At 44.3% G+C, this 14,015-nt stretch overlaps 1 protein-coding gene across 1 annotated transcript in view; it reads left to right on the forward strand.

Moving 5' to 3' along the window:
- The first annotated feature begins 2,469 nt into the window (after positions 1–2,469).
- MKX (mohawk homeobox) overlaps positions 2,470–14,015 on the forward strand; it is a 71,378-nt gene continuing 59,832 nt past the window's right edge. The window contains exons 1-4 of the mRNA XM_070407350.1: positions 2,470–2,657; positions 4,449–4,608; positions 12,365–12,518; positions 12,917–13,252. Of these exons, the coding sequence (XP_070263451.1) occupies positions 2,470–2,657; positions 4,449–4,608; positions 12,365–12,518; positions 12,917–13,252 (838 nt within the window). The remainder of the gene's footprint in view (positions 2,658–4,448; positions 4,609–12,364; positions 12,519–12,916; positions 13,253–14,015) is intronic.

Genomic DNA, 14,015 nt, shown 5'->3' on the forward strand with positions numbered 1-14,015 from the left:
CCGCTGGGGGCTCCCGTGGCGCCCGCCGTGGCATCTCCTCTGCGAGGGTTAACTGCCGTCCCCGCAGACGGGCGGCGCGGGGGCTTTCTCCCGCCGGCCCTGGAACGTGGATGCCGCGCCTGCAGGATGTTCGCGGCCTGGGCCAGGCAGCCGGGAAACATGAGAAGGCTTCGGTATCCCTGTTCCCGGGCCGCGCGCGCCTGTCTGCGTAAATAAAGCCGAGACGACGGCGGTGGCGGCGGTGAGCGCCTGGGATCCCGCGCGGAAAACATGCGGCGGGCATGGGAGTGCGCCTAGCCTCGACGCGGGAGAGCCAGCAGCCCTGCCGCCGGCCCCAGGATCCCAGGTACAGCTTTTGGGTCTCTGCGTCCCTGCCCGAGGCCTCGGGATGGGAGGTGCGCTCCGGCCCCCGGCCCCCTGGCGCTCCACGTCCTTCCCCTACCTCTCTCCTCCGTCTGGAGGGGACGCGCCCGGGTGGCCCCCAGGGCTGGCCGGAGGGTCTGCTGGGAGACGGGAGCCCACCTGGCCGCTCCTCCTCTGCTTTAACTTTGCTGGCGGGCGTTGGGAGGGGCGGTTCCTCAGAGAGGGAGCTCCACGAGTGGCAATTTGGAGTGAATCAGGGTAAGTGTGAGCACGGGAGCCGAGAGGGGGTGTGGGGGGACCGCGCGTGGCTCCCCGGGAGGATGGGAAGCTGCGGTTCCCACGCCCCTAGGACCTCTTGCCTGAGCACCCAGCTCTCGGACTTCTCCCGCCCGCTCCCACCACGCCTGCTGCCCGTGGCCCCAGCCCCTGGGCGGCTGGAGACAACTAGAGAAGGCCCCGTGGTGCCAAACCTCGGGCGGATGCGCTGGGCAAAACACGCCTACAAATAGGAGGACAGGGCTGGGGTGGGGGAAGACCCTGCGGCTGGGAAAGGCTGTATTTTACAAATGGAACAGCGTAAACGCAAAGCATGGAGCGCACAGATTTAAGTCCTGACCTCGGAACCGGGGCTGCGAGCACGGAAATTTGCTTGCACACTTCTCGCCTGGTGTCCAAACCCCAGACACCTACCTGTCTGTGCGGGAGGACTCAGTCTTAAGGGACGCGGGACTGCCAGCGGAGGTCCGACTTCACCTCCCCACGACGCGAGCCTTCGTTTAATCGCCGTGGTCCCGGTCCCACAGGTCGCGTGTTGCCGCTTCTGTGGAGAATGTGGACATTCGGCGAGGCACAGGATCGGTGCATGGCTGGGGGGGTGGAGGGGGGAGGGGGAGGGTGCAGGCAGCCCACGCCGCGGCGGGGCGGGGAGTGGGGCGCCGGCAGCAAAAGGAAGGAGAGCTGTTCGGTGGCGGGAGGCAGGGAGGTGGGGCGGGCTGGAGCTGCTGGGCTCCTCGGGACGGGCGCTCGGCTGAGCCACGGCAGCGCGGACTTGCCCCTGAGACGGCTGGCGGCTGGCAGAGGCTTCCGGCCGCCGGGACCCGGGAGGTGAGCTGGAGGTTTTGTCCGACGGTGCAAGGGCCGAGATTCCTCCTTCCTCTCCAAACACCTTGCAGCCTCTGAAGCGGTTCCTTGAAACCCCGGAAAGGGGCGGCTGTGTAAGGGCTCGGAGCTTCAGGGTCGCCCCGCACTGTGGGAGAGGACCACACTGACAGTGGGCCCTGGGGGGCTGGGACTCCCGGGGCCACGGGCTCCTGCGCTCTGAACTGTCCCCACCCTGCACATCCTGGAGCGGGAGGAAGGTCTGGGGGAGGGGAGTATGTGGTGCATCTGTCCCTGACACCACTTGACTTTCTAGCTCTGAGTCTGCTAACTTTCCCAGCCCTCACCCCCACCCCAGGGACGGACGCAGGAGGTTCAGCCAAACTATCCCAGATCTAGAGAACATGAAAATTCCCGAAATCCCGGTACGGCCTGAGACTCATTAACTGGGGCTTGCGCACGCAGTCGTTCATGTTCCACCCAATTTCCCTCCCTCCCAACCCCTCTTTACGACCCGAGTGGAACCTCCGAGAGGCGTTAGTCTTCCGCTGTGACGGAAGGCCACGTGAGGCCCCGCGCAGATGCCCGCAGCTCTCAGGAGTGTGCTTCTTCCAGATTAAAACCGAGGCAGAAAGGCTCGTTCAGGAGTTAACTTTCCTTTGCCGCCGCGGGTACACACTCCTGGTTGAAGCGCGTTGAGAGCTCCATCGCCCGGTGAAGGACGAGGGCAGGGACTTGTCCCCGGAGTGTGCGGGGGCGAAGGGGACGGGTTAGCCAGGTACGGAGAGGTGCGGATTCCCTAGTTCGGATGCGGCGGTGTAGCCCCTGCCACGAACTCCGCAGCCGCTCGCCTTGGCTCCATTTGGGGCTCGGGTCGCTCAGGGTGTGAGCGCTCTCAGCGAGTAACCTGCTGCACCTTCATCTCCTAGAACCCGAGCCCTGAGGAGCTCCCGGTGGCCCGGCTCCTAGGCGCTGTGGCCGCGCGGGGCGCCCCTGCCCGCCCGCACCATGAACACCATCGTCTTCGATAAGCTCAACGGCGCCGTGCTTTTTGAGGACCGCAGCGCTCCGGAGCGGGAGCGGGGCGGGCGCCCCTATGGCGGCGTCCTGGACAGTCCCCACGCCCGCCCCGAGGTGGGCATTCCGGACTGCCCGCCCCTCAAAGACAACCTCGGCCTGAGACACCGGAGGACCGGGTAGGCGCATCCTCCCTGGGCCCCGGGCCACCCGCAGCCCAGAGGGGTGGGGGCCGTGAGCGGAGGAGGCGTGCGAGTGGCAACCAGAGCGAGAGGGTTAGCGGCTTGGAGTATCCTAGGAGGGCAGGTCTCTGCCCCCTGGTTTTGCGCATTCTCATTTCAAGGTAGTAGTTTCTGAAAATATCGGGTAATCGATTGGTGAGGACAGCTCAAAAGAGGCTTATTGGAAACTGAGGACACCTGGAACTGGCCCCGCAATCCTCCCATACTTGGACCTCAGGATAGTGGGTGACCCCAGTCCCTCTCCGAACCTCGGGTGCAGACGCGCGACTGAGAGCCAAATATAAAGGATTGAGCAGGAAGAGTAGGAACAGGGAGGGCCAAGCTGTTGGGGTTTTCCAGGTCAGGCCGGCCCCGTGGGCTTCCTCCGTTCTGTCAAACAGGGCTTCGCCACAGCCTCGCGGCTCTCCTAGCCTCTGCCAGGGAGTTGGGAAGGTCGGCTTTGCCCTGGGCGCCCTAATCGCACGCGGCCGGGCCCGCTGCCAGCCGGGAGGGGAAGGCCGGGAGCTTGCGTTGCTGAGTTTCGGTTTAGCAGGGTAAGGAGGTGACCCCAGCAGCTCAGGCTGCAGACCTGTGGACAGCCGTCCCTAGCCCGGCCTCCTCCGAGAGGCTGCCGGAGCGCCGGGTGAGGGAGAGGGAGAGAGGGCGGCATATCCCGGCCGTCTCCACCTGGAAGATTGCATCAGCTGCTTGTTCTGCGGCGCTGCTGGTTAGTTAATAGAGATTAGATTTCCTCAAAACGTTACTACCAGTCCTTTAGGGTGGAATTGCATTTCAAAGTGTTTGAAGAGGCAAAAGCCCCAGAGGCTGCGGCACTAGCACCGGAGCCTCCTGGAGTCGCCGGGCGCGCGGGCGTTGGCGCGGCGACACCTCCCGGAGCCTCCTGGGAACGCAACGCCCAAGGCCGGCTCCAGCCTGCTAGTCTTTCTCCTAGGAATATGCTTTTCAAGAGGTTTTTGTTTTTGTTTTTGTTTTTTTCTTTTCCTTCGTGGAACAGAGCTTTCCAAACTTGGTAACTCTCCTTATATAGGGAAAGACCCCTATAGTGTTTTCCTCGTACCCTTCCTTGGGAAAGTTTCTCCTTTTCCCCAGAGGATCCAGACTCTGGAGAGAGCTCAAAGGGAACCAGGACAGCAGGACGGCGGTCATCCCTTGCTTTATTCCCGCCGTCCAGTGGGCGACCGTTCCTTTGACTACAGGCGACTGGAAGCCCTGAGCAGCAAGCGTGCGTTAACTTTAAAGAGCCTGCAGCACCCTCCACGCAGCCCACCAGGCCAGAACCGCTAGAGGAGGGCGCAGTGCAGGCGGGCTAGGGAAGGGTGACACCGCCTTGCCGCACAGATCTGTAACTTGAATAACATTTTTCTTCAGGTCACTTAGCCATCGTCACCTAAACCTCTAACTTGGGTTACTGGCTTCAAGATGTCCCCCCTTTTAAGGCAAACCTGGGGTCCTTCACTGCCACATGACCCCTGTGAGACAAACAGGCCACTTCAAAGAGACATACATACCAAGGAAAGGATATTAGCACCCAGATATTGTGTGGCTCTCTCGCCTCAACCTCGGGACGCGCGGGGCGGGTTACCAAGGCTGGGCTGGGTGCCTGGGGGTGCCCTGCGGGGCGGGCAGGGGACCTCGGCAACCATTGAAATCCTTCCCCGCCTGAGGGATCCTGGCGGGCAACACCGAGAGCGCCGCTCACTAGGGCCTTCTCCTCTCCCGGTGTCCCAGGGCCCGGCAGAACGGCGGGAAGGTGAGGCACAAGCGACAGGCTCTGCAGGACATGGCACGGCCCCTCAAGCAGTGGCTTTACAAGCACCGTGACAATCCGTACCCCACCAAGACCGAGAAGATCCTCTTGGCGCTGGGCTCGCAGATGACCCTAGTGCAGGTAACCGGGCCCACCTGACCCTTCTCCTGGCGAGGGGGGAGGAGCGGGCACGCGTCCTGTTTGTGCGGCTCTCCACTTGGCGCTTCGCCCCGCAGAAGGACAGAGCAGAGAAAGGCCAGCGAGTTACTTTGCTGCTGAGGATGATGATGGGGTTGGCCCAGGGGCAGAGCTGTGTTCTGGGAAGAGTTTCTGGGTCTCCTCTCAATCCTATCAGTTCAGTGTTAATGCTCGTTCGAGGAGGGATCGTATGGTGTTCTGTTAGGGAGGACAGTGACAAGTCAACTGAAAAGTTATGGGAAGTTGTCTGGGAATCTGGACTCATGGACCCTATATAGCTGGATTCAGATGGACTGCTCGCAGTGATTTTCAGACTGGAGCCTGCATCAGAATCGCCTGGAGGACTTGTGAAAACTCAAACCAGAGCTTCTGATTCAGTAGCGGTGGGCCCGTGATTTGCATTTCTAACTAGCTCTTGGGGTGATGCTAAAGATGCTGGCGCTGGGCCACACTTTGAGAACCAAGTACAGGATAACTTTCAAAATTAGCATTACTGACAGATCTAGGAGGTGGGTTGAAAGGGCAAGAAATGGGTTTGGATTGCTTTTTTGTTTAAGTAGAAGCATCCTGGGTATTGGCTAGAATCCACCAATTTCCCTGGTGGCACCTTTCTACTGGGGTTAAGAGGAGGCAGATTTCAAATAGTTGGGATACTCGTCAAGTGTAGAAATGGTACAAGTTTATTTCCTCTAGTGAACAACACTGCCATACATTTGATTTGCTTATTTTCCTACAAATCTTACTTGATATTCACAAAAACATGGTAAGATATGGAAGTTATTGTCAGTATTTTACAGATGATGTAATCAAGGCATATAGAGGTTCTGTGTTAGTAAGGATAGATTTAGGCCTGGAAATGATGTAATTCCAGATCAAATGCTCTTTCCATCACACCACAGTTTTCTCTAATAAATAGGGTGATAGGAACTTTTATAAATGCAAACAGAACACAAGTATCTAAAAGAGTAGGAGATGCTAAATGAGCTGAGAAGTTTCATACATTGTAGTAGCACTACATCACTGCTGTGAAATTTGGTCATCCCATTAGCTATACGTTAAGGGAAAATCCCCAAATAAAAAAACAAAGAAACAATATTTAACTATTAGATAAAAATGGAAATTGCTTTCCAGAGTAATCAAGATCATCATTTAGGAATTACTGGAAAATTTGACAAAGTACGAAAGTTGACTTGTATTCAAGCATATTAAAACTATAATATGCATTTGTCTGGTTATTTTCAGAATACTGTTATAGAGGAAAACATCTGTTTTGGTTCATATTGACAAGCAATAGTAGTAATAGTGATTTGCTGCAGCACTGGAGGGGAAAATTAATTTAGTGTTCTTGGCTTAATATCTGTTTAACATAAAGCTATGTAACTTTCAGTGATTTACAAAAGTAGTTTCTAAATAAATTATTCCACTCAGAAAAACTTGACTTTTGAAAATAAATGCATATAGTCAAATTTCAGTTTAAGCAGGTATGCTATTTATTTTGAAAATACATTAATTTATAAAGCTATTTGAATATTTCACAATGGTGTTAGCAATAAAATACTAGATTATTTTGATTGATTATATAGTTCCACATTTAATGCTTACCATTCTTTTATATAAAAGCAAAAACCCCTTATGACATATTTAGAACATTTTTTAATTATAAAAAGTGACCTTTGCCATTAGCAGACATTTACATTTTCATGTGCAGTAGTTTAATAAGATGCAATATAAGTAGTTTTCACTTTAATACAGAATCAAATCACTTCCTATCTGTAATGATACTGCAAATACAAATAATAATTCTTTTTGCTATAAGGTCTTGGTAAGGCTATTGCATTTTTCTAATTTACATGGAGTTTCCATTCATGTAATGAAAACTTTTCTTACTACAGTTTCTTTCTCTTACACTAGTCCTCAGAAAATAAAAATGCACAAAATTATGTAATTTTAAATAGGGCAAATATATTTGTAGCAATAAGTGATATTTGTTTAATAAATTTTAATTTTATAGTATGTGAAGTTGGTTTCTGGAACTTTAAAATAAATAAATAAATAAAAATCTATACTATAATCAAGGGACCTTATATATAATCCAATTTTATTTCAGTTACTTTCAATTAGGCATAAGGGATATCTATGTAAGAAAAAATATATATGAATACACACATATCTACTACCTACCTATATCTTTATATATATGAGAGGTTTGTAAAAATCAAGCATATATTAAGAGCCAAATCAAATTCTAACACTATGGAAACCAAATAAATTATGTAAATACTTTACACTTCTGGGTGAAAAAATACAAAGCCATGATCTGAATAAAGCTTTTGATCCCTGCAAATTAGACCCTGATTAAATGAGTCAGGTTCTCCCACTGAATAAGTTTCTCCTGTGGAGTCAGGCTTCTTGAGAAGAGTGATCATGTCTTATTCATTTTCATACCCCCGTACCACCCCAGCACAGTACTTTCCATATAGTAAACCAGCTCTACATTTTTAAAGAGTGAATAGATTCTAATGGGGGAATACCACTATAATCACCATCTAGATTTCCAAAACATGTTTTTGAAAGCTAAAGAATGTCTTGAAATCTAATTAAAATAGTTTTAAAATTCATTCAATTATAGAAAATACACAGAGGGCAGCTCTCTACCTTTAATGCTATATGATGGTTCAACAGAACAAGTAAGCGTATAGCCAATTTTGTTATTTTCGATATATCTGGAAATGTGTCCTATTTTTATGTCTACAGATACATATGGAACATTCTTCTTATTTCTGGTTTCAAACTCCTATTTCTTGTTTATTGCAACACCTATCTCTGTTTTTCATGATTTATATTAATAAGCTGTTGGCATAACTTTAATTCCTTAACAACAAGACTATCTTATATTTTGATAATTTCTTTTACACTTAACATTTTCCTTTTGGTTGTGTGTCAAACTTTTCATAAGAAGTATTTTTGACTTATTTTGTTACTCTTAAATTAATAAAGAGGGGTATAAAACCTGGTCAGCAATCTCCATTAAGCCCAGAAACAAAAAGTTGAAACTGTAGTGGAGAGAATATCTTTAGGGCCACAAAAAAAAGGTACTTTTTCTGATAAATAGAATCTCTGAGGATATGAATAGACACCTATTTTATTTACCCCTGGAAATGAAGCAGAAAGAATTATTTACAAAACTTTCACTACTAGACTTGGCAACTTGTCTTAATGTGCTATAACTATGTTTGACTCTCATTTACATTATTAATCTGGCATCTTACTTCCTAATGGGATATAAGCATTTTTATAAAATTAGCAGAGAGGTTGTGTGTGTTTTGACTCTATTCAACCAAATTTTCCATTGTACATGGTTCCTATGGCTGACCATTATTGAAATATAAAAATATACTCTGCACTCTCGAAATATAAGCAGCTATATTGTGGAATAATGTAAACTGGTATACAATTAAGGTTTTGTATTATTGTAAGAAATGGATCTTACCAAAGAATAATTGCCTTTAGAGAGTTTCTAAAAAGGCAGATGGAGGCTGTACCTGGTTTTAACATTTTCCATAGTTTATGTGTGTATATTTTAAAATACTTTTTTTTTCTGGATTATAGGAGTGGAATGTCTCCTTGGGATGGCTTCTTTCATGATCATAATACAGGGTGCAGGGCAAGAGGAGTTTGAGATTGCAGTTTAACAATTGGATGTTAATGCTTCCTCCTCTTATAGTAGAACTTTCAAATTTCTAGGATGTGCCCATACAATATGTGGTTAAAACTATGTTGCAAAATTTTGCCTCCTATATTGACATAGCTCTACTTTAGCTTGGTATGAGTGCCTCTGCTGAGCCATGTAGTTATGAACTGCAAGGATTATAGCAACTGCTAATTATTCAACAAAGTCTCAGAAAGGTCCTTCTACATTATTCCAAGTATCATACAACGTGGTGTGGAAATGAGGTGCTCAATATTTCAGTTGAATAACCCAGAATAAGTTTATTAATTCTTTATGTTCACAAGTGGGCAGATGCCAGCATATCCCTTTGGGCTTACTGTAATGCTTGCTCAGTCAATATGATGAACATAAACACCTCAGTTAGAGTGGGATGAAAATTACTTCGTTTTCTCTTCCAGCATCTAGATATGTGGTTCTCTGTGCATTTACTGTAAAATAGTGTTTTTAAAGCTCTGAATTTGACATTAAAATACCATTCCTCCAGAACCTACAGGTAAGGAGGCTGTTTCATGTAAAAGAGAATTTGAATAATAATCCAAATCAACCTATTGTAAGTGAAAGGGAGAAAACTTGAACTGCTATTTTTACCTTCAGTGAAACATATAGGGCTTGTATTAATTCATCAGAAAAAAATTGCAAAATAATATTTATGCAGATTTGTTAACCATTTATTTGTCTACTGTTGCACAACTTAATGTAAGTAGATATTGAAGTCTCACTGTATCCAGTCCTTTGGCTCTACTATAAATTTCTGGTAATAAAATACTGTCAGAGTAAATATATTAGCAGATTGAGTGTTCATCAAACTTATAAAATTAATTTAGAAACAGCCTTTATTAGATATCAGCAAATACTTCTAGAAAATCTAATATATAGTTAATATGCTATGGGTATATAAAACATAAAAAAGGACATGACCCCTATGTATGAAAAGCTGGTTAATTCCACCATGGCATTGAAAGGTCCCCATTTTTCGATTTTAAAATTATAGTATATTAATTTTTTTGAAATTAGGCCATTGCATTTTAATAAAAATTAGTAGTTTTATAAGAACTGGATTTTACACTGTACTGTGTGGTGGTTGTGTTACAATTAAGGTTAGTTAAGAATTAAGGTTTGTCTGAATTATATATTTAGTAAAGAAAACAACAAAAAGTTTTGGACTTGGATTCTACGAGATATGTGACTTAGGCCTAGGGGAAGCTGCATTGTGTCCTCAGTGTATGAGAGGCGCAGAGAAGGACATAAACACACATATCTGATTGCTACAGAGAGAAGTGGTTGAGAGCAGAGGGTAGGTTAGTTGCAACTATGAAGGGAATTAACACTGTTGTATGACAGGGTGGGCTGTATTCCAAGATCTTAGTTCTGAGAGTTGACAAAGATGTTAGGAATCATCTAATGCATTTTACAGATGAAGGGTTTGAAGTTCAGAAAAGTGGGTGACTTATTTCAACTCACACAGCAAGTTTTTGGCAAATACAGGACAAGATACCAGGTCTTTTTCCATTATACCACAGTAACAGGATAATGGGACATTCATGAGCATTTAAAGAAGTTAAGTAATTAAATCATAATGGTGCATCAACACAAATTTGAAAGTGGTTGTTAAGATCTATTCAATTGGACAGAATGGAAGTTCAGGAAAAGAATGTTCTAAAATTCCTAGTCAGTAGTAAGGAGGACTGGGACAAACACATTGGCAATGATTTGGACAATAGAAAGAGATTTGAGAAATGTAGTGAAAAAATGGACCAGGCATTTTGTGCTTCCGTAGCAATAACCTGTGTATCACAGTTAATCATAGATAGTTTTTCACTGCTGTTCCTTCTGTGTGTGCATGGGACACAATTTATCCATTCCTAGCACTTAATACCATGGCTAAAACACAAGAGCATCTTGATACATGTTTATTGAATGAGCAGTCCCAGAAGTTGTCTGTCTATAGAGTTTGGGAAAGACTGAGAATTTGAAGTCAGATTGAATTGTAGTAATAATAGCATAGCTTGGGAGGAAGAAGGGTTGATGAAGACTAAGACATCTGAAATGCCATGGTGAGATGTTACCTTATTACATGTAAGTTTAAGAGAACAATTGCTTAAGACACAAGGCAGTGATATTGAATTTATATAAAACATATGATGTATTTTATGCAGATACGTATATAAGTAAATGGGGGAAACTACCATGTTCTACCCATGGAAACAAAGAGAGAAAAAAATTGCAGCTTTGTTGTTGTTGTTTTTTAAGTAGGAATCACCACATGTCTACTCTCAACAATTAGGGCTTGAACAATATGCAAAAATGATGTTATTTATATTATAAATCTAAAATAAGGAGAAAAAGAGCTTTCAGTGCAATCATTGCCACACAAACCATGTTGGTAATGTGGGGCCGTGGTCTGGAACAAATTGACAGAAAGATGTATTTCTCTTTCCACATTTCATTCTTTAAGGGTAAATATCAGTCCCTCAGGTTTTTCATAAATGTATTCTGATGATAACCTGATGTTTTAAAAGAAACCTCAAGTACCATTGTAGCCTCTAGAAATTCAGTAGCATCCTATAAAAAAAGCAATGGAAGTAACTGTACTTTGTTTTGTAGTTTTTTTTTTCTTTAAGAGCATTTGACTTTTAGCTTAAAGCTGGGTGTTACTTGTCTCTATCTCTGGCTGTTTTGCCAGTTCCTCTTTTATATTCCTACTAGAGGCCCGATGCACAAAATTCATGCAAGAGTAGGCCTTCCTTCCCCCGGCTGCAGGCACCGGCTTTCCTCTGGCACCCAGGACCCCCGCTTCCCTCGCCGCCCTGGCTTCGTCCAGAAGGATGTCTAGTCTAATTAGCATATTATGCTTTTATTATTATAAACATCCTTAATCACTGGAGGTTTCCATTGGTCCTTGACCATCTTTTGTTCTTTTTACTCTCACAATTTCAGCTATCACCTCTGCACATTTGATCCAAATCTGCTCTTCCTCTCCCTTAAGTGTCAGGTACCATTATATTTTCTTGCTGCGCATCTCACCTGTATACTCTTCTGTTGCCTTCAACTAAACATGCCCCCAAACAAACATATCATTCTGTCTTTAAACAGTTCTACTTTCTTTCTCAAAATGGTACTATCCTCCTCTTGGTTACACAGATTTGATGATTCACAGTCATCTTTAACTCTCTCTCTTCTTACCACACTCTTTCTGCCATTTGACTTATCTTTGTTCCAATGTCCTCTTTATTGGGAACACACTTACCTACCCATTATACCTGACATTTTCCTTCAAAGCCTACCTTAAATTTCTCATGAAGTCTTGAGTCACATGTATCCCCTCTTTCCTTTGGAATCCTGTGTTGTTTTATTTTATTTTTAATTTTTATTTTCTTGTTAATCCTCACCTGAGGATATTTTTTTCTGGTTTTAGAGAGAGTTGAGGGATGGAAGGAGGAGAGTGGTAGGGGGAGAAAGATTAATGTAAAAGAGACACATCGATTGGTTGCCTCCTGCACTTGCACCTACCAGGGCCAGGGATGGGACCTACAATCCAGTTATGTGTCCTTGATGGGAATCAAACTGAAGACACTTTGGTGTAGCTGGCAACGCTCTAACCATTTAGCCACACCAACCAGAGCCTGTATCATTTTATTTTAATGTATCCTAAGCTATTCTTCCCATTCTTTCCTATAATTAGACTTATTTGTATACTCTTCTACCTCTTTGATTAGACTGAAAATTCGATGGCAAGGCATCTGAATTTTTCAAATTCCCAGAATACAATTAGTGCTCAATCTCTGTAGTTAGCACTCAGCATATTTGTTGAATGCATGAATGAGTGAGTGGAAGGAGTATCTAATACTGCAACACCCTGAGGATATTTAGTGATCAGAGATACTGAGAGAGGCTTAGGTCCTTTATGGGAAAGTAATTGTATGATGGGTAATTTTTTGTTTTGTTAATTGAGAAATAATACTTTCTTAGGTGTCAAATTGGTTTGCTAATGCAAGACGTCGACTTAAGAATACTGTTCGACAGCCAGATTTAAGCTGGGCTTTAAGAATAAAGTTGTACAACAAGTATGTTCAAGGAAATGCTGAGCGGCTTAGTGTAAGCAGCGATGATTCATGTTCTGAAGGTTTGTTCATATTTTATTTTGCTTCATTGGCTTTGCCTTTATAATAAGTTTACTTCAATTGCTATTTTTAAGGTCAATCCCACAAAATATGATGGTGCCATAATGGTTCCTTTTCACTTTTATAATACTAGAAATGACAATGGCTGTTTCCTCTTATCTATAATTCATTGTGTGTCAGAATAACATTTTCTGTGAAAATTATTAAAATTAAAATACCATAGGGACAGATCACATAGACTCCTCCTTTTTTGCCTACAAATTAATCTTGAATATAAAAGATAATTTTATACACTTTAAATATTCTTCCTTTACATATATTTTTAATGATTAAGCATAACAGTTGGGTGGCTGGGGAAAAGTACATACAAGTCCTACGTAGTGATATTTTTCCCTTTTAGATGGAGAAAACCCTCCAAGAAGCCACATGAACGAAGGGGGCTATAATAATCCCATTCACCATCCTGTGATTAAAAGTGAGAGCTCAGTCATAAAGGCAGGAGTGAGGCCAGAGTCACGGACCAATGAGGACTACGTGTCACCCCCAAAATACAAGAGCAGCTTATTGAACCGTTACCTTAACGACTCTTTGAGACATGTCATGGCCACAAACGCTGCCATGATGGGAAAAACAAGGCAAAGAAACCATTCGGGATCTTTTAGTTCCAATGAATTTGAGGAAGAATTAGTGTCTCCTTCGTCATCGGAAACCGAAGGCAACTTTGTCTATCGCACGGGTAAGTCTCTGCTTTTTGTACCTTGTTTAAAACCATTAAAACGGCAGCAGAGGCATTTATTTCAGCAGGTATAAAGCCATGGTTTTTATTGTTTTTGCAATAGGTTATTCATAGATTATCCATAATAAGGTTTTAATGTTTTTGTTTTGTTTTTAATCACCAGAGATTCTCGTAATAGATGATGGGAAATTTTCATTCTTAATAACAATGATAAGAATTTTTATTCTTAATAATAATTTTTGATCTTAATGATAAACATTCTTAGATGAAATATATTTTGGCCTTTGTCAATAAATTTTAATGGAGGAATGTTCTGGATTCCATAGTCAGACATGCTAATACTCTGTATTCCATGTTTTCTCTTAAATTCTTTGTTTGCTAATAATAGTGGAAAATATACACAAATTATCATAGGTACCAAGACTTCTGTGGTGGAGTAGTATCTGGCTTAAATTGCTTTGGGAATTTTACTTGTATTTCAGAAACAATGAATCAATTCCTACTTGTTCAAAACATTCAGATGGAGTAGTGAGTTTGGTAAAATTTTCTATCTTGACTTCAGTTCCCTGAGAACTTTGATCACACAGTGTTTCAGAATAAAGGACATGTGCAGCCTATATCTGGTGGAAATAGAGTTTGGGTCCTGAAGATAACTTCGGAAAGCATCTAGTCCAGCCAAATTATGTCATAAATAAGAAAATCCAGCCCTAGAACACACTACTAGTTTATTCTTCTCCACATCTATAGTACAGCTAAGCCAGCA

This window comes from Myotis yumanensis, unplaced genomic scaffold, assembly GCF_028538775.1.
Source record: "Myotis yumanensis isolate MYYU_CA2020_CCGP unplaced genomic scaffold, mMyoYum1.0.hap1 SCAF_1, whole genome shotgun sequence".
Lineage (NCBI taxonomy): Eukaryota > Metazoa > Chordata > Mammalia > Chiroptera > Vespertilionidae > Myotis > Myotis yumanensis.